The 19,988-nt window shown below is 40.9% G+C and overlaps 1 protein-coding gene across 2 annotated transcripts in view; it reads right to left on the bottom strand.

The window, feature by feature from the left end:
* antxr2a (ANTXR cell adhesion molecule 2a) overlaps positions 1-19,988 on the bottom strand; it is a 238,778-nt gene that overhangs the window by 119,390 nt on the left and 99,400 nt on the right. For both annotated transcript variants that reach the window (XM_055161292.1, XM_055161293.1), the window contains 2 exons: positions 8,110-8,188; positions 6,950-7,045 (listed from right to left, as the gene is read on the bottom strand). In XM_055161292.1, coding sequence (XP_055017267.1) covers positions 6,950-7,045; positions 8,110-8,188 — 175 coding nt within the window. The remainder of the gene's footprint in view (positions 1-6,949; positions 7,046-8,109; positions 8,189-19,988) is intronic.

Here is a 19,988-nt window from a genome sequence, read left to right as displayed (position 1 = left end):
GACTGAACCAGGACTGAACCAGGACTAAACCAGGACTAAACCAGGACTAAACCAGGACTAAACCAGGAGTGAGCCAGGACTAAACCAGGACTGAACCAGGACTAAACCAGGACTAAAACAGGACTAAACCAGGACCAAACCAGGACTGAACCAGGACTAAACCAGGACTAAACCAGGACTAAACCAGGACTGAACCAGGACTAAACCAGGACTAAACCAGGACTAAACCAGGACTAAACCAGGACTAAACCAGGACTGAACCAGGACTGAACCAGGACTGAACCAGGACTAAACCAGGACTAAACCAGGACTGAACCAGGACTGAACCAGGACTAAACCAGGACTAAACCAGGATTAAACCAGGACTGAGCCAGGACTAAACCAGGACTAAACCAGGACTGAACCAGGACTGAACCAGGACTAAAACAGGACTAAAACAGGACTGAACCTGAACTGAGTGTCGCGCCATCCTGCTCCAAGATTAGTCCTGGTTAAATCCAGGTTTAGTCCTGGTTTATTCTTGGTTTAGCCTTAGTCCTGGTTCAGTCCTGTTTTAGTCTTGTTTTAGACTTGGTTATGTCCTGGCTCAGTCCTGATTTAGATTTAATTTAGACCTGGTTTAGTCCTGGTTCAGTCCTGGTTTAGTTCTGTTTTAGTCCTGGTTCAGTCCTGGTTCAGTCCTGTTTTAGTCCTGGTTCAGTCCTGTTTCAGTCCTGTTTTAGTCCTGGTTCAGTCCTGGTTTAGTTCTGTTTTAGTCCTGGTTCAGTCCTGGTTCAGTCCTGTTTTAGTCCTGGTTCAGTCCTGGTTCAGGCCTGTTTTAGTCCTGGTTCAGTCCTGGTTCAGGCCTGTTTTAGTCCTGGTTCAGTCCTGTTTTAGTCCTGGTTCAGTCCTGGTTTAGTTCTGTTTTAGGCCTGGTTCAGTCCTGGTTTAGTTCTGTTTTAGGCCTGTTTTAGTCCTGTTTTAGTCCTGGTTCAGTCCTGGTTCAGTCCTGTTTCGGACAAGTTTATCTGTGAAAATAACGTCTAATATTTGGCATCGTTCCCGTCGCCGTGGATCCCGCCGCCCGCCCGACTCCGGATCCCGCCGCTCGCCCGACTCCGGATCCCGCCGCCTGCCCGACTCCGGATCCCGCCGCCCGCCCGTCTCTCCGCGCCGCAACATCCTTCGAAACGTCTGCCTCGCGCGCGCCGGAACTAAACGCAATTTGCAACTTTGTTTTAACTAAACTCCACCACCTTTTGTTTTCAAACTGGCTTCGTCGCATTTCCATTCGCCGCATTTCCCCGAACCATAATCTCAGCTCAAAAACAAAGAGCTCCACAGCTTGTCTGACCCCGGCGCTGGCTCCGCTCCATGTTTGAGAAGAGAGTGAGGGATTGTGGGTGAAACAAAAAAAACAAGGAAAAAAAAGGAGAAAGAGAGAAAGAGCGAAAGAGAGAAAGAGAGCGATGGTTTTGGCAGACTGAGGGTTTAAATATTAACATCCCCACACATGGCTTGGTTTGGGAGCGGAGTCCCTGGGTGCTCCGGCTAAAACCTGCTCTCCGGGCCAGACATGCTGCAGGCGGATTACCCACGAACGCCTGTGTTGGTTTTCCAAAATATGCTCCGGAGCCAGGTGACGGAGCGATGGAGAGATTTGAATAAAACGGGAGCGGAGGAGGAGGGGAACGCCATCTGTACGCCCGCCCCGATACCGCCGCCGCCGCGCGTGTGTGTGTGTGTGTGCGTGTGTGTGTGTGCGTGTGTGTGTGTGTGTGTGTGTGTGTGTGTGTGTGTGTGTGTGTGTGTGTGTGTGTGTGTGTGTGTGTGTGTACGGCCCGGGGTTGGAGGTTGGAGTGTTTGAATACGTTAAAAAAAAAAAAAAAAAGAAAAAGAAAAGTTGTTGTTGTGTCGTTGAGCAAAACACTTTTACCACCTCGTCTGTGTGTGAGGAGTGATTCGTAAAGCCTGGTTTAGACCTGGTTTAGACCTGGTTTAGACCTGGTTTAGACCTGGTTTAGACCTGGTTTTAGACCTGGATTTAAATCTGGTTTAGACCTGGTTTAGACCTGGTTTAGACCTGGTTTAGACCTGGTTTAGACCTGGATTTAAAATCTGGTTTAGACCTGGTTTTAATCTGGTTTAGACCTGGTTTTGACCTGGTTTAAATCTGGTTTAGACCTGGTTTTGGAACCTGGTTTAGACCTGGTTTAGACCTGGTTTTAGACCTGGTTTAGACCTGGTTTTTAGACCTGGTTTAGACCTGGTTTAGACCTGGTTTAGACCTGGTTTAGTCCTGGTTTAGTCCTGGTTTAGACCTGGGTTAGACCTGGTTTAGACCTGGTTTAATCCTAGTTTAGTCCTGGTTTAGTCCTGGTTTAGACCTGGTTTAGACCTGGTTTAGACCTGGTTTAGACCTGGTTTAATCCTAGTTTAATCCTGGTTTAGTCCTGGTTTAGTCCTGGTTTAGACCTGGTTTAGTCCTGGTTTAGACCTGGTTTAGACCTGGTTTAGTCCTGGTTTAGTCCTGGTTTAATCCTAGTTTAATCCTGGTTTAGTCCTGGTTTAGACCTGGTTTAGTCCTGGTTTAGACCTGGTTTAGACCTGGGTTAGACCTGGTTTAGATCTGGAGATGGTAAAAGTTTGTTTAGATACACAAAGGGTTGGGGGTGAAATTCCGGGTCTGTGAGGAGCATAAATCGTCATTTGTTTCACCAAAATACATAAAATCCGTGTTTGCGAATGAACATAAACACAATCTTACACGTTCTTTTCTCTGTTTTATTTACACCAACCATCTCGACCCGTGTGTGTCCCAGTTTAGAGTCGTGAAAGTCTGGTCACCCTCTGCCTGCCTCTGTCCTGTTGTCCTGTACACAGTGTCTGATCAAACCCCAACCACAAACTTCACTCACCGCAAACTGTCACTCCTCTGTCCCTGAAACACACTCGTGTCCTCAAACCCAAGGACTGGTTTTACTCCTTTGTCAAGAGGCGAATAATTAACAAATAAAATCACTGCAACGACTGAAATATTGATGTTAGAGCCACAGACTGTTGGTCTTTATGGAAATGGACACAGTAAACAGGAAGTGAACATGGGCTCCATCGACTTTAATTCACTTTCAAATAGGGACGGGCATTCGGTTAAATTTTGTTAATTGATCTTAGTCAAATTAACAATTGATTTTTGATTAATCATTAACGTTTTTATATTAAAATGATCATCATTATTATTACTATCTGCACTAATCTGCATAAATAAATTCAACTTTACGACATATAAACATAACGACTCTAGATCCACATCAGCTGTTTGACATTATAATGTGTTTAATTCAGTTTTGTTCAAATCTCACAGAAACAAAACTTAAAACCACATCACTAATTTACATAAACTCAGTGAAGATAAAACTACAGCTGTACAATTGTTTTGATTTGTTTTGTTTTTAATATTATTATTGCTTTGTCTGGAATGTTCCACAGTGTGACATTAAACAGAAATGATAAATGACATTTATTCAATTACAGGCGGTTTTACAGCTCAAAAATACCTAGAAATCAGGACTAAACCAGAACTAAACCAGGACTAAACCAAGACTAAACTAGGACTAAATCAGAACTAAACCAGGACTAAAACAGGACTAAAACAGGACTAAACCAAGACTAAACCAGAACTAAACCAGGACTAAACCAAGACTAAACGAAGACTAAACCAGGACTAAACCAAGACTAAACCAAGACTAAACCAAGACTAAACCAAGACTAAACCAGGTCTAAAACCAGGACTAAAACCAGGTCTAGTTAGTTCTGGTTATCTAATCTAGAACTAAACCAGGTCTAAAATAGGTCTAAAACCAGGACTAAAACCTAGATCCACATCAGCTGTTTGACATTATAATGTGTTTAATTCAGTTTTGTTCAAATCTCACAGAAACAAAACTTAAAACCACATCACTAATTTACATAAACTAAGTGAAGATAAAACTCCAGCTCTTGTGTCGCTGATGTGGTTCAACTTGTGTTGGATTAAAAGACATGACTCAGGTGAATACAGGTCAGTGTGACCAGATTTGTGTTTGTCAAAACCAGGACAGCGTACGGGGGGAGGGGGGCGGGGCCTCGTCATCCACATTGAGCGACTCTCACCTGGAAAAACTTTTTCATGTTTTTCTGTGTCCTGATGCTTCGAGGTCCCTAATCCATGTTTCATTCATTCATTTGTTTTTTAATATAAAACCAAAAATAAGAAAACGAAAAATCAACTGTTTTCTTCATTATTTGTCTCTAAAACCAAAATGAAAAAACAGATAATGATTCGTTTTTTTCAGTTTTCGATTTTGTGTTTAAATGAAAAATAATGTGTGTGTAAATGTGTGTAAATGTGTGTAAATGTGTGTGTAAATGTGTGTAAATGTGTGTGTAAATGTGTGTAAATGTGTGTAAATGTGTGTAAATGTGTGTAAATGTGTGTAAATGTGTGTGTAAATTGTGTGTAAATGTGTGTAAATGTGTGTGTAAATGTGTGTGTAAATGTGTGTGTAAATGTGTGTGTAAAAATGTGTGTGTAAATGTGTGTGTAAATGTTTGTGTAAATGTGTGTGTAAATGTGGTGTGTTGTAAATGTGTGTGTAAATGTGTGTGTAAATGTGTGTAAATGTGTGTGTAAATGTAAATGTGTGTGTAAATGTGTGTAAATGTTTGTGTAAATGTGTGTGTGTAAATGTTGTGTGTAAATGTTGTGTAATGTGTAAATGTGTGTAAATGTGTGTGTAAATGTGTGTGTAAATGTGTGTGTAAATGTGTGTGTAATGTGTGTAAATGTGTGTAATGTGTAAAATGTGTGTAAATGTGTAAATGTGTGTGTAAATGTGTGTGTAAATGTGTGTAAATGTGTGTAAATGTGTGTAAATGTGTGTGTAAATGTGTGTAAATGTGTGTAAATGTTTGTGTAAATGTGTGTGTAAATGTGTGTGTAAATGTGTGTGTAAATGTGTGTGTAAATGTGTGTGTAAATGTGTGTGTAAATGTGTGTGTAAATGTTGTGTAAATGTGTGTGTAAATGTGTGTGTAAATGTGTGTGTAAATGTGTGTGTAAATGTGTGTGTAAATGTGTGTAAATGTGTGTGTAAATGTTTGTGTAAATGTGTGTAAATGTGTGTGTAAATGTGTGTAAATGTGTGTAAATGTTTGTGTAAATGTTTGTGTAAATGTGTGTGTAAATGTGTGTAAATGTGTGTGTAAATGTGTGTAAATGTGTGTGTAAATGTGTGTGTAAATGTGTGTGTAAATGTCTGTGTGTAAATGTATGTAAATGTGTGTGTAAATGTGTGTGTAAATGTGTGTAAATGTGTGTGTAAATGTGTGTAAATGTGTGTAAATGTGTGTGTAAATGTGTGTGTGTAAATGTGTGTGTAAATGTGTGTGTAAATGTGTGTGTAAATGTGTGTGTAAATGTTTGTGTAAATGTGTGTAAATGTGTGTAAATGTGTGTAAATGTGTGTGAAAATGTGTGTGTAAATGTGTGTAAAATGTGTGTAAAAATGTGTGTGTAAATGTGTGTAAATGTGTGTGTAAATGTGTGTGTAAATGTGTGTGTAAATGTGTAAATGTGTGTAAATGTGTGTGTAAATGTGTGTAAAGTGTGTGTGTAAATGTGTGTGTAAATGTGTGTAAATGTGTGTGTAAATGTGTGTGTAAATGTGTGTAAATGTGTGTGTAAATGTGTGTGTAAATGTGTGTAAATGTGTGTAAATGTGTGTAAATGTGTGTGTAAATGTGTGTAAATGTGTGTAAATGTGTGTGTAAATGTGTGTAAATGTGTGTAAATGTGTGTGTAAATGTAAATGTGTGTGTAAATGTGTGTGTGTGTGTAAATGTGTGTAAATGTGTGTGTAAATGTGTGTGTAAAAAGGTGTGTAAATGTGTGTAAATGTGTGTAAATGTGTGTGTGTAAATGTGTGTGTAAATGTGTGTGTGTGTGTAAATGTGTGTGTAAATGTGTGTGTAAATGTGTGTGTAAATGTGTGTGTAAATGTGTGTAAATGTGTGTAAATGTGTGTGTGTAAATGTGTGTGTGTGTAAAATGTGTGTAAATGTGTGTGTAAATGTGTGTGTAAATGTGTGTAAATGTGTGTAATGTGTGTGTAAATGTGTGTAAATGTGTGTGTGTGTGTAAATGTGTGTGTGTAAATGTGTGTGTAAATGTGTGTGTAAATGTGTGTGTAAATGTGTGTAAATGTGTGTAAATGTGTGTGTAAATGTGTGTGTAAATGTGTGTGTAAATGTGTGTAAATGTGTGTAAATGTGTGTAAATGTGTGTGTAAATGTGTGTGTAAATGTGTAAATAAATGTGTAAATGTGTGTAAATGTGTGTAAATGTGTGTGTAAATGTTTGTGTAAATGTTTGTGTAAATGTGTGTAAATGTGTGTAAATGTGTGTAAATGTGTAAAAATGTGTGTGTAAATGTGTGTAAATGTGTAAAAATGTGTGTGTAAATGTTTGTAAATGTGTGTGTAAATGTGTGTGTAAATGTGTGTGTAAATGTGTGTAAATGTGTGTGTAAATGTGTGTGTGTAAATGTGTGTGTAAATGTGTGTGTAAATGTGTGTAAATGTGTGTAAATGTGTGTGTAAATGTGTGTAAACGTGTGTGTAAATGTGTGTGTAAATGTGTGTAAATGTGTGTGTAAATGTGTGTAAACGTGTGTGTAAATGTGTGTAAATCTGCCCCATCACCAAATCTTCAACCAACAAACTCCACAAAAGGAGAAACATTCCAACATGAACAATTTATCCACAACGATCAAGAGAAGAAAGAACAAAACTTAAAGGAAACAACGACGACGACGCTTTATTCAACTACTGAGCAAAACTAACATAACATTATTAAACCACCAACATGAACCACGCTCCCCACACGACTAAAATAATACATGAACAGTAGAGTTATAGAGTTTGGACTCACCACGGTGCAGCACAGGGGCCAGAACCACCACATGAGCGCCAGGGCCAAAAGCAGCAGCAGAACCAGGAACACGATCCCGACCACCAGCCCGTCCGACTGCAACACCACAGCAGACAGAAACCAGAGTTAAAGGTTGTATGCTCTGAAGGAACTACCTCTTCTCCTCGTCTTGAACTGTCCTCCTGTGAACTTCTACATGAAGACTCTGTGTTTTAAAACTTCTGGAGGAGATCTGAGGTCAGGTAAGACTTAGTCTACGTTCAGACTGCAGGGCTTAAGCTCAATTCCGATTTTTTTGTGAAATCCGATGTTTTTTCGAGGTCGTTCACATTTCCAGTTAAATGCGACTTGTATTCGATCCCCTGTGTGAACAGTAAACGGCCCAAAAGTGTCCCACATGTGACACTGGAGACACGACGACGTCAACCGCAGCGAGCGTCTCTGTGTTTACAGAAGTTGTCCAAACATGGACGCAGCATCGAGCACCTGGAGATTTTAAAGTTCCTCTCGTCCCGGAGCCAGAACATGAACAACTTACTTGTTTTAAGGAGGAGATTGAGAAGGAGAAGGACGAGGTTTTTGGTCGTGGTGTTTTGTGGTGAGTGGAGATGTGCTTCACTTCAGTCACATGGAGTTCATCAACAATTTTCTCCTACTTCAGCGCAGAATAGTGACGCTTGTGTAGGTGGATGAATGAGCTTTGGCCGTTCACACTGAAGTCACATGTCAAAAGATCAGATATGTATCGGTTTCAGGAGCACATATCCAAGTGTCCTGGGTCACATTTGAAAAAATCTGATCTGTGTGGTTCAGACTGTCATTAAAAGATCAGATACAGGAACATAGAGGCCAAAAAGTCTGACTTGGGTCACTTCAGGTGCAGACTGAACGCAGCCTAACACACTGGGATATATTTTGGTTTGTATCAATAAAGAAAGATCACACTGCTGCAGTATGTTTCCAGTCGATCAGACACACGCTCAGGTGATTTTCATAACTCAGTGTTGTCATTTTTCTCTGTCAATCAGTTCTACACAAGGTTTTAACTGAGACTAAACCAGGACTGGCCCAGGTCTAGATCCGCCTGCACTTGTCGGTGTGAGTCAGTGTGAGTCAGTGTGTGGTTCAGAGGAGATGTGTGACAGAGGAACTGGACTCACACAGCTGGTGGCGGTGATGGTGTAGGCGCTGGAGATGAAGGACTTCCCATTGTTCAGACTGATCAGAACGTCCATGGTCCTGAAAAAAGAAGAAGAAGAAGACACCAGAAAATACACGTTAGAAACAGAAACAGTCAAATACGCGTTAGAAACAGACAAACAGTGTCTCTGAGAAGTACAAGAGTCCAACGAGAAACAAAATCATAGTGTTGTTTTGTAGAACAGTGGACTGGAAACATAAATATGAGTCACATTACTTGAATTGAGATGTAAAGATATTTAATATAAAATGCTGAGATGTGAGGAAATTCTATTGGTTTCATTCATTTCCTGGAGGCTAATCTTAAACATAATCTTAAATGAATCCATAACTTCACTGTAGCCTCCTGGGACCTGGCGTCCACATCTGTGCACATATGTGTCCCAACACATTTTGGGTTGTTAATAGTTTTTGCAAATCTTTATTTAATGTGACTTTATTGTCCAAGAACCCCAGAAGTTGTAGACAGCGCACCGACCAATCAGCTGTGAGCTGTGAAGTCATGAGGTCAAACTGGTGGAACAACACAACAGTAAACAAAGTGTCGAGATGTAGACGAAGACAGACATTCTGTGTTGGCAACGATTCACGAGATCAAGGATTTAAAGCCGGAACAAAGAGAATGTTTGGTGAATTTTATCAAGGGGAAAGACGTTATTGTCCTTCTTCCTACGGGATTTGGTGCATTGGTTAAATTAAAAAAGTACCTGCCTACTGTCGAGCGAATGAATCCTAATACTGCGAGATCACACGGTTTCCACCAAGTGAAACCGTCTGATGAATCAGTCTAATCACCAGGTCCCGATCAGTCCAAATAACAAAGAGAAATCAATAAAGCCGCAAGAGTCCTGGTCTTAGGAGGTTAAACCATTTTTGGTTCAATCCCCACAGTGAATACACACACACACACACACTTTCACTTTCAGATCATTTGTCTTAAAGGTTGTATGGAGGATTTTTTTGTTTGTTTCAAATTGTCAATGAAAGTTTAAAATACCATTACAGAGACGCAGCAGCTTTGTAATTATAATGACCAAAAAAAAAAAGAAAGAAAATCTATCAACTGTGGACGTGTTGAGGCCAGATAAACATCAGCCAATAGAAAACGAGGCTGCCTCATTTTCTATTGGCTGTCAGGTTGTCAATCAAACTCCCTACGTTTCTAAGGTAACTATGCAGCAGTTCTTAGAGGCTTTTTCTAATTGTGGCTCTCTCGCAGTTCGCATAAAGTTTGTCGCGATGTCGGACGAGAATCGACGACCAGTTCGCCGCAAAAGAAAGTCGGTTTTTGAGGTCGGTGAAAGACGAAGAGAAGGAGAAAAGGAGCGAAGACAAACTGAGGTGATTCTTGGAGATTCCTTTCAGTGACTGCGCGACTGAAGCAGACAAAGAGTCTAAAAACTGAGGTGTCGGTCTCTAAATTATTTCTAGAGGCTGTGGAGGAGGAAGGTGGTGTCAAGGACTGTCGCTGGATTTCTCTTTCCTTAAAAAAATCCTCTATACAACCTTTAATTTGACATAATTTGAAAACAATGTATTATGATTCCATTATTTAGGAACCCATCGTGGCTCATCCATTAACATTAAAAGAACTGTATTTAACCGTTCAAATACAAACTACAATCCAAACTGAACCTGTGTTTCCAGAGCTTTAACCTGCAGATAGAGACACGTTTTGTTTTTGTTTGTTTTTTGCATTTGTCTCGTTCTCAGTTTCTGTTCAGGCCTCGTGTGAAGCTCAGAACCTCCAGAATTCCCTCCCCTGAGCTGTTTAAGAAATTTGAAATACATATTGTTGTATACTGCGCTTTTAAAAACCATGAAAAAAAAAGAAAATGGTCCAACACTGAACCTGCAATAGAAACAAGTTGTGGTATTAACAAGTGTCCACTTCTAATAAAACGCGCTCCTCCTCCTCCTCCTCCTCCTCGTCCTCCTCAGGGTTAATTAGAGTTGAGTGAATGAGAAAAAGCGAGAAAAAGAGAAAGAGAGGGAGTGTGGGAGTGGTCTGACGGAGGCCAAACGAGCTCCAATTAAAACTCTAATGATGAACGGCATCGCAATCTCCACACGTCCAACGCTTCCGAGACAATTAGAGAAAGAAAGACCCGGAGAGCCGACGTGATACAGAGAACACGGGAGCCGGAGGAGGCAACAGACAATTATACAAAACCGATATATTTAGTGATGTATAAATGTGTTTAGGCATCTTTTATTGTTATTCTGCCTCTTCAGGTCGTATTTACAGACAACAGGTCGGCCTAATGGCATTTTTGAATGACATTCTAGTCAGTAAAGTAAGTAAACTACAGCTATCAGCCTTTAGAGGTAAATGCGTGAGTAGCGGTAATTACTTATATACGTAAATGTCGATCATTCACACCTTGATTCACAGCTCATTTACAGATCAGTGCAGGTCCAGACACATGTACAGACACTAGAGTCACTTTACACGAGGGCAATGTAAGAAAACAGACTGTTTATGTTGGAACTACAGAGCTAAACGACGAGAAATAACCAAAAGTAGTTTCAATACTGACACATTTGCAACACTCGGTCTCACACGGGCTCCTCTCAGATCACAAGTCTGCACTAATAAGTTTGATAAAGACAGCAGTAGTTTTGTTTCTTTCCTAAACTGTGCTGAAGTTCACTTTTATTTATGGTCAGTCAGTATCATGGGTCAGACACAAGAGTGTTTAAAGATTGTATGGAGGATTTTTTTTTGTTTCAAATTGTCGATGAAAGTTCAAAATAGAATTAAAGAGATGCAGCAGCCTTGTAATTATGATGACCAAAAAAAAAAAGAATGAAAATCTATCAGCTGTGGACGTGGTGGGGGCAGATAAACATGAACCAATAGATAACAAGGCTACCTCTTTATCTATTGGTTGTTGGGTTGTCAATCAAACTCCTTACATTTCTAGCGTCACCGACTTGCCGGCGTGCGGGGATTACGTGGTTTACGTTCGCCTCTCACGCACTGATGCTGTTTACTCGACCAAAACAGCGGTTCTTAGCGTCTTTTTTGAACTGTAGCTTCGTCTCAGTTTGCACAAAGTGTGTTGTAACGGCGGACAAGAATCCACGACCAGTTCGCTGCAAAAGAAAGTCTGTTTTTGACATCGCTGAAAGAAGAAGAGAAGGGGAAGAGGAGCGAAGCGCAACATTTGAAAAACTGTCACTGCATTTCTCTTTCATTGGAAAATCTTCCATACAACCTTTAAAGCAGCGCCTCAGTGTTGTGCACATGGGTCTTATAAACACGTGCACGTGTGTTCAGGGCATAGAACGTACAAATGAGTGGACAGATCTAACGCTGTAGCTGTCGTGTGCCAAACAGGAAGTTCTCCAGGAGGCTCTTCCGGCTCCTTCTGACTCTGGCTCCAATTGACTCACATTAGGATCTTGTGGCTCCTCTCTCTGTAACTGCTGCTGTGAGCCTCGACATTTTGGTCTTAAAATGTCCATATTAACCCGCTCTACATGATCATGATTTTTTAATTTTTTTCACTATTTTGTCTGTCAAAAAAATCTTATTCATAACACAGAGTCTGGCTCCAGATTTGCTCCTGTAACTGTGAACATCGCGAGCTTCATTTGAGCGACACCGAACTCTGGTGACGTCACACTCACTTAGTCCACTTCTTTGATAGAGTCTGTGGTTCAGGGGCAGTACGGCGTCACAAACAGACAAATGACTCCGCAGGTAAGACACAGTATTTAATTATATTTGGGGAAAACATTTTTAGAGACATTTTGTAAATTTAAAGAGATTTGCCAAAAAAAAAGACTTAAAATTACTGTGTATGTGTCTGTGTCCGTTGTTTTTGTTGTAGTTCTTTTGCAAACACTGTACAAATGAAATTTATTTTTTTATTTATGTATATTTTTTTTTTTTTATGTATTAATTTGATTATTTGTTTTGTCTTATTATTTTTAAATACTGTATATTATATATGTTTTTATGTATTTTATTATTAGTTTAGATGTATTATGTACGTACGTTTTGTTTTTTGTTTTTTTGTATTTTGTTTATTTTTTATTTATTTATTTGATGATTTTAGTTATATTATTTTTAAATGCTGTATATTTGTTTTTTTTTGTTTTTTTTTATTATTAGTTTAGTTGTATTATGTATGTACTTTTTGTATTTATTTATTTCTTTTTTGATTTTCTTTTTTTTTTTTTTATTTGATGATTTGTTTAGTTTTATTATTTTTAAATGCTGTATATTTGTTTTTATGTTTTTTTATTATTAGTTTAGTTGTATTATGTATGTACTTTTTGTATTTATTTATTTATTTTTTGATTTTCTTTTTTTTTTTTTTTTTGATGATTTGTTTAGTTTTATTATTTTTAAATGCTGTATATTTGTTTTTATGTTTTTTTATTATTAGTTTAGTTGTATTATGTATGTACTTTTTGTATTTATTTATTTATTTTTTGATTTTCTTTTTTTTTTTTTTTGATGATTTGTTTAGTTTTATTATTTTTAAATGCTGTATATTTGTTTTTATGTTTTTTTATTATTAGTTTAGTTGTATTATGTATGTACTTTTTGTATTTATTTATTTATTTTTTGATTTTCTTTTTTTTTATTTGATGATTTGTTTAGTTTTATTATTTTTAAATGCTGTATATTTGTTTTTATGTTTTTTTATTATTAGTTTAGTTGTATTATGTATGTACTTTTTGTATTTATTTATTTATTTTTTGATTTTCTTTTTTTTTTTTTTTTGATGATTTGTTTAGTTTTATTATTTTTAAATGCTGTATATTTGTTTTTATGTATTTTATTATTAGTTTTGTTGTCTCGTGTATGTATTTTTTTATTTTATTTTATTTCTTTTTCATTCTATATTCATTTCTTTTTGGTCTTATTTACTCCCCGTGTTGTTGTGGCTGTTTGTGTGAACCCTTTGAATCCCTTGAAGGACCAGCTGTGTCTTTTTCAGAGGAGAGAGGGAGGAAAGACGAGTGATGGAGAGAAAGAGGAGGAGGAGGACGAAGAGGAGGAGGAGGGGGGGGGGGGTCTTTTTTGCTGGGACGGGCCCCGAGGCAGCGCTGGGGGCCCCGGCTCTCCCAGGACCCAAACTCCTTCGACAGACTCCACTGTTTACCGCGGCAACAAACACCTTCAGCCTTCGTCCGTTTCTTTTCAGGGAGAATTTTACTCACAACAAAAACACTCTGACAGGCACTGGTAGAATTTCAACTACATATGACGATGGTTCGACCGAGCTTTTTTAATTAGATTTAAGATTTAACAATTATAATCAGTGTTGGGAGGGAGACTTTTAAAACATATTCCCCTACAGATTACAGATTACAGATTACACACACCGAAATGTAGTTTGTAACATTTAGACCTGGTTTAGACCTGGTTTAGACCTGGTTTAGACCTGGTTTAGTCCTGGTTTAGATCTAGTTTAGTCCTGGTTTAGACCTGTTTTAGACCTTGGGTTAGACCTTGGTTAGACCTCGGTTTAGACCTGGTTTAGACCTGGTTTAGACCTTGTTTAGACCTTGGTTAGACCTGGTTTAGACCTGGTTTAGACCTGGTTTAGACCTTGGTTAGACCTTGGTTAGACCTCGGTTTAGACCTGGTTTAGACCTGGTTTAGACCTGGTTTAGACCTTGGTTAGACCTTGGTTAGACCTTGGTTTAGACCTTGGTTTAGACCTGGTTTAGACCTGGTTTAGACCTTGGTTAGACCTTGGTTAGACCTCGGTTTAGACCTGGTTTAGACCTTTTTAGATCTTGGGTTAGACCTTGGTTAGACCTTGGTTTAGACCTGGTTTAGACCTGGTTTAGACCTGGTTTAGACCTTGGTTTAGACCTGGTTTAGACCTGGTTTAGACCTTGGTTTAGACGGGGCTAGACCTTTTTTAGACCTTTTTTAGACCTGGTTTAGACCTGGTTTAGACCTTTTTTAGACCTTGGTTTAGACCTTGGTTTAGACCTGGTTTAGACCTTGGTTTAGACCTTGGTTTAGACCTTGGTTTAGACCTTGGTTTAGACGGGGGCTAGACCTTTTTTAGACCTGGTTTAGACCTGGTTTAGACCTTTTTTTAGACCTGGTTTAGACCTGGTTTAGACCTTGGTTTAGACCTGGTTTAGACCTTGGTTTAGACCTTGGTTTAGACCTGGTTTAGACCTGGTTTAGACCTGGTTTAGACCTTTTTTAGACCTTGGTTTAGACCTTGGTTATATAATATGAATTATTATTATGAAGTCCAGACTTTGTCCATCCGTCCAGTGACGTCAGGAAAGTTTCATGGTTCATCCTCCCAATTACCGTGAAGCTGTGTTTTTCTTTTCTTTTTTTCTTTTTCTTTTCAATGTCCAAAAGCTCTTTTATTTTTAAAATAACATTTTGGGAAAAACAAAAAAAAACCTTCATCAGATATTTTTCTTGCTTTGGACCACAGCACCAGCCCAGGTGTTCATAAACCCCCACAGCGATGGGAGGGACACAGTCACGTGACACTGTGACCAGGCAAACGACACACAGTTATGTGCTTGACCAGTTTGATGGAAATGGGGATAAAGTTGCATTTTGTTACGCTCATTTCTGAGGCAAATTTGGAAATATGTAAATTTTTTGCTCTGTGTTTTTCATCCCCGCTTTCCACCAGTCAATCAAAAGTTTCTCTATCACTCCAAACTTTCTTTTTACCGTTTTCAACTGAATATTTCACTATTTGCAGCAGAACGGTCTTTTTCTACAGGAGACATGCGCAGTAGAGTGAGAAGTGACAGCGGTACGGGAGTAACAGACACTGACACACGAGACTAGAGCGCCCCCTCGTGGCTGAAAATGTTGAATATACAAGTCGCACCGGAGTAAAAGTCGCAGGAACCTTGAAAAAAACGCACCTTATAGTCTGAAAAATACAGCAAATTTTTACGCACGTTGAGGACTGAAACGTTTAAAAAGTTTATGTTGTGAAAATAGAAGATCTCCCGGGGGCTGCAGTACCTGGAGCGACCACTAGATGGGGAGGGGCTTATCCGGTTTGATGAATTAATTACAGATCCCCGCCCACGTCCTCCTCCGGGTTCAGAGGATCGGGCGATGACACTGACGGGGGGGGGGACGTGGGGAATAGCGGGGGGCAGGTTGTTAATAGCGTGCCGAGGTGGAGACGGGCCTCGGTGGACACGCTCCACAGACCAAGCAGAAAGTCTCTCCTCCAAGTCTCCGCGGAGAAGAATTACCAACGCGCCGTCCGTGATTAAACCTGCGAACCCGTCAAGTCGAGAGGAGGAAGTGCACTGTGTCCGTGTGACAGCTCGGACCAAGCAGTAAAGACGAGTTAAAGGTTCTACGTTAAAACAAAACTGACTCTTGTGAGGTTTAAATCGTGTTCTAATCTTGTTCCCTCCTCAAAAACAGACCGGGGGCTTCATTTGTAAATCTCGCTGACGCACAAACCCTTGCGTACGCGCTCCCAACGCCAACCGCGATATTTATGAACCTCGACTAAAGAGCGGCGCTTTGTTTAAAGGTTGTATAGAGGATTTTTTAAGGGAAAAAACATACAGCGACACTCCTTTTTCAGATGTTGTGCATGCGTGACACCACCTCCCTCCTCCACAGCTCCATCAGTAGAAACATCTCCTCCCGCCTCTTTACTCTAGAAATCACGCTTGTTTACAGCCAGTGCGCGTTCAGAATTACTGTTGAAGTGACCTGTCTGGAAATAATTTAGCGACCGACACGTCATTTTTTAGACCTTTCGTCTGCTTCGTTCGCGCCGTCGCTGGAAGGAATCTCCAAGAATCACCTCAGTTTGGCTTTGCTCCTTTTCCCCTTCTCTTCTTCTTTCATCGACCTCAAAAACGGACTTTCTTTTGCGGCGAACCGGTCGCAGATTCTCGTCCGACATCGCGAAAAACTGTGCGAATTGCGAGGAAGATACAGTTAGAAAACGCCTCTAAGAACCGCTCCATAAACTACATAATCCCCGCGCGCCGGCGAGTCAGTTACACTAGAAACGTTTGACTGACAACCTAACAGCCAATAGAAAATGAGGTAGCCTGGTTTATCTATTGGCTGATGTTTATCTGGCCTCAACACGTCCACAGTTGATCGATTTTCATTCTTTTTTTTTTTGGTCATCATAATTACAAAGCTGCTGCATCTCTGTAATGGTATTTTAAACTTTCACTGACAAATTGAAATTAAAAAAGAAATCCTCCATACAACCTTTAACTCTACGCCAACTCGGGAACCTCCTGTAAACTCTACGTAAAGTCTGGAGACACGGGGAAAAAGCGACACTTATGGAGAGGAGATAGAAGTGAAGAGAGTTTGAGGAAGAGTTTGATCAGGAATTCATCATTAAATCCATGTATATAAAAGAATGACCTTCAGATTTGTGCATTTTAAGTGTTTGGTTTCCCAGAACACGGAGAAGTGCTGTTTATTCCATTCATTATTCTCTACAGTGAGTGCACACACATGCACATGAGTATCCCGGTTATTATCCACATCCCGGTTCTGTCAGTGTTCGTGTTACTGTGTTTACATGAGCACTGAGAAACCGGGACACTCATATCCTCGTGCACATGATCAAATGGATCGGTGTATCCCGGTTTCTTGACGTCATCTTACAAATACAAAACTAAGCAAAGTGCAAAAATGAACTTAAATCAATTTCATAAACCAGGAAAAATACAAACCGTGAGCTCCTTTAGCAGAAGAAGCTAAGGAGCTACGAGATCTCCCACAATCCACTGTGCAGATTCTTCATTAAAATCTTCTGCATAAATAAACTCAACTTTACAACATATAAACCATAAACACTATAGACACATCAGCCCGTTTGATCAGATCATTCAGCTCTGATCACATTTGTTTACGTTATAAAAACAACTCGCTCCTTGTGCTGCTGATGTGGTTCAGTTTCTTTTGGACTAAATGACTCGACTCTGTGGATTATGTGTGTTGTTTTTGTGACAGAAGAGGCGCTGATGATGGTGAGTCTGTTCTGTGTGTGTGTACAGTACAGGAGTCATTTCACTTGTTTGGTCACTTTATTTATGTTGGTCAATTTATTTATGTCGCTACTGTTGTGGTGAAAGGCTGGAAAGTGTCTTTTGGACGCATGTAACTCAACTTTATGTTGCAGTAACCGGGATACTGCGTTTACATGCCACAAGTATCCCGGTTACTAACGGAATAAACCAGCTGCAGTAACCTGGTTTCTAATAACCGGGTTACTGTGTTTACATGCACCATGAAGAAACCGGGAAACTCAAAAAACCCGATCATAACCGGGTTATTGATGTGCATGTAAACGCACTCAATATTATACATTTGAAACTCGTCTCCCACAGTCCACAACGAGACCACAGACTTGTACAGAACACAGACTGACCAACACAGAGGACGAAATAATGACCCGACCTGAGAGAAAAACTCTTCCCTCAGACGAACCACAGGAGCTGTTTTGGTTCAATGGGACTAAACGCAACTTTAACACTTTTACTTTAGTCTTTATGCTCCGAGCGGCAGAGTGGACCGAGTCTGCACACGACACGAACCCGACTGCCCGAACCTGACCCCAACCTTAAATACTCCCTACGTTTTTCTGTAATGGGGAACTCGTGCAAATGAGAGTTTGTTCTTTGACATGAAGACAGTAACAAAAACATGTTTGTGCCTGCACCGACCAAACCCCGCGCACTCACACTGGTCCAGTCCCGTGATCCAGTCCCGGTCCAGTCCCGATCCAGTCCCGGTCCAGTCCCGGTCCAGTCCCGATCCAGTCCCGGTCCAGTCCCGGTCCAGTCCCGGTCCAGTCCCGGTCCAGTCCCGATCCAGTCCCGGTCCAGTCCCGATCCAGTCCCGGTCCAGTCCCGATCCAGTCCCGGTCCAGTCCCGGTCCAGTCCCGATCCAGTCCCGGTCCAGTCCCGGTCCAGTCCTGCTTCAGTCCTGGTCTAGTACTTGTCTAGTCCTGGTCCATTCCTGATCCATTCCTGATCCAGTCCTAGATTAGTCCCAGTCCAGTCCTGTACCAGTCCTGGTTTAGTCCTGGTCTAGTACTGATCTAGTCCTGGTCTAGCCCTGGTCCAGTCCTGGTTTAGACCTGGTTTAGTCCTGGTTCAGTCCTGGTCCAGTCCTGATCCAGTCTTGGATTAGTCCTGATCCAGTCCTGGATTAGTCCCAGTCCAGTCCTGGTCTAGTCCAGTCTAGTACTGGTCTAGTCCTGGTCTAGTCCTGATCCAGTCCCTGGTCCAGTCCTGATCCAGTCCTGGTTTAGTCCTGGTCTAGTCCTGGTCCAGTCCTTGTTTAGACCTGGTTTAATCCTGGTTTAGTCCTGGTCCAGTCCTGAACCAGTTTTGGATTAGTCCTGATCCAGTCCTGGATTAGTCCCAGTCCAGTCCTGGTCTAGTCCAGTCTAGTACTGGTCTAGTCCTGGTCTAGTCCTGATCCAGTCCTGGTCCAGTCCTGATCCAGTCCTGGTTTAGTCCTGGTCTAGTCCTGGTCCAGTCCTTGTTTAGACCTGGTTTAATCCTGGTTTAGTCCTGGTCCAGTCCTGATCCAGTCCTGGTTTAGTCCTAGTCTAGTCCTGGTCCAGTCCTTGTTTAGACCTGGTTTAATCCCGGTTTAGACCTGGTTTAGTCCTGGTTCAGTCCTGGTCCAGTCTTTATACTAACTGCCTTTTCTTTTTTTTTAGAGCCGATGTTTCGACATATTCGGTCGTAGCGTCAGTAAAACAGACTCATTCACGGACTTTCCTCTGCGCCTCGTCCTCACTGTCACAACTCGAACAAAGGAAAACTTGTCATCTGCACATTTCAAATCCGAACGCGGCGATAAATAATAAAACTGAGAGCGTCTCTGTGTGGCGAACCGGAGCGACAGATGTTGGCTTAATGCATCGCTGACACCCGGAGCGTGGAGCGTTCCGGACGGCTTCGGGGACACCAGTTGAGCGACGGCATCTTGAAAAGTTTCCCGGGCCCGTGGAGAGTCGGAGGCGGCGGTGACGATGAGTTCGGGTGATGTTCCGCAGCTGCCCGGGCGCTCGGAGACGGGGATAATGGCGTCTGCGGCGAGCGGAGGAGAGGGTGAAAACGAGAGCGCTGAATAATTGACAGCGGAGCATATGCGAGGCCCGTCAGTCCGGACACATCACCCGGACGTTTTTGACGGTTTGAAGTTTGAAAGAGGCTCGACTACGAACTACAGACGGAATAAAAACGACAGGACATAAAAAGTTGGTTCGAAATTTCATAAAAACACGACCAATCTGGCTTTTATTACTTAAGAATTGTAAAGCAGATTTACTTTTATTTTCTAAAAACACTGGGCATGACGACTGGGGACGCACGATCCATCTTTTTTAGTTCCAATACCAATTTTGATATAATTTTTGTTCTTTATACAAAACATAACTGATCCAAATGTGTTGTGGAGCTGTAATTTATATCTTAACTACTTTTACTGATCACTTTTAAAGCTCGTTTAGGTCTTGCACCAAGTTACATTTCATTTTTTTAACCTCGAACAAGACTTAGGCTACGTTCAGACTGCAGGGCTTAACGCTCAATTCGGATTTTTTTTGTGAAATCCAATGTTTTTTCGAGGTCGTTCACATTTCCAGTTAAATGTGACTTGTATGTGACTCCAGTGTGAACATTAAACGGTCCAAAAGTGTCCCACATGTGACACTGGAGACACGACGACGTCAACCGCAGCGAGCGTCTCTGTGTTTACAGAAGTTGTCCAAACATGGACGCAGCATCGAGCACCTGGAGATTTTAAAGTTCCTCTCGTACCGGAGCCAGAACATATACATATATATGTGTTAGGTTTGTGAA

Source organism: Boleophthalmus pectinirostris, unplaced genomic scaffold (assembly GCF_026225935.1).
Source record: "Boleophthalmus pectinirostris isolate CB_2022bp ecotype Guang Dong unplaced genomic scaffold, ASM2622593v1 HiC_scaffold_4, whole genome shotgun sequence".
In the NCBI taxonomy this organism is placed as follows: domain Eukaryota; kingdom Metazoa; phylum Chordata; class Actinopteri; order Gobiiformes; family Gobiidae; genus Boleophthalmus; species Boleophthalmus pectinirostris.
Note: the sequence above shows the minus strand (reverse complement) of the source record. Positions and strands in the feature narration are given on the sequence as shown.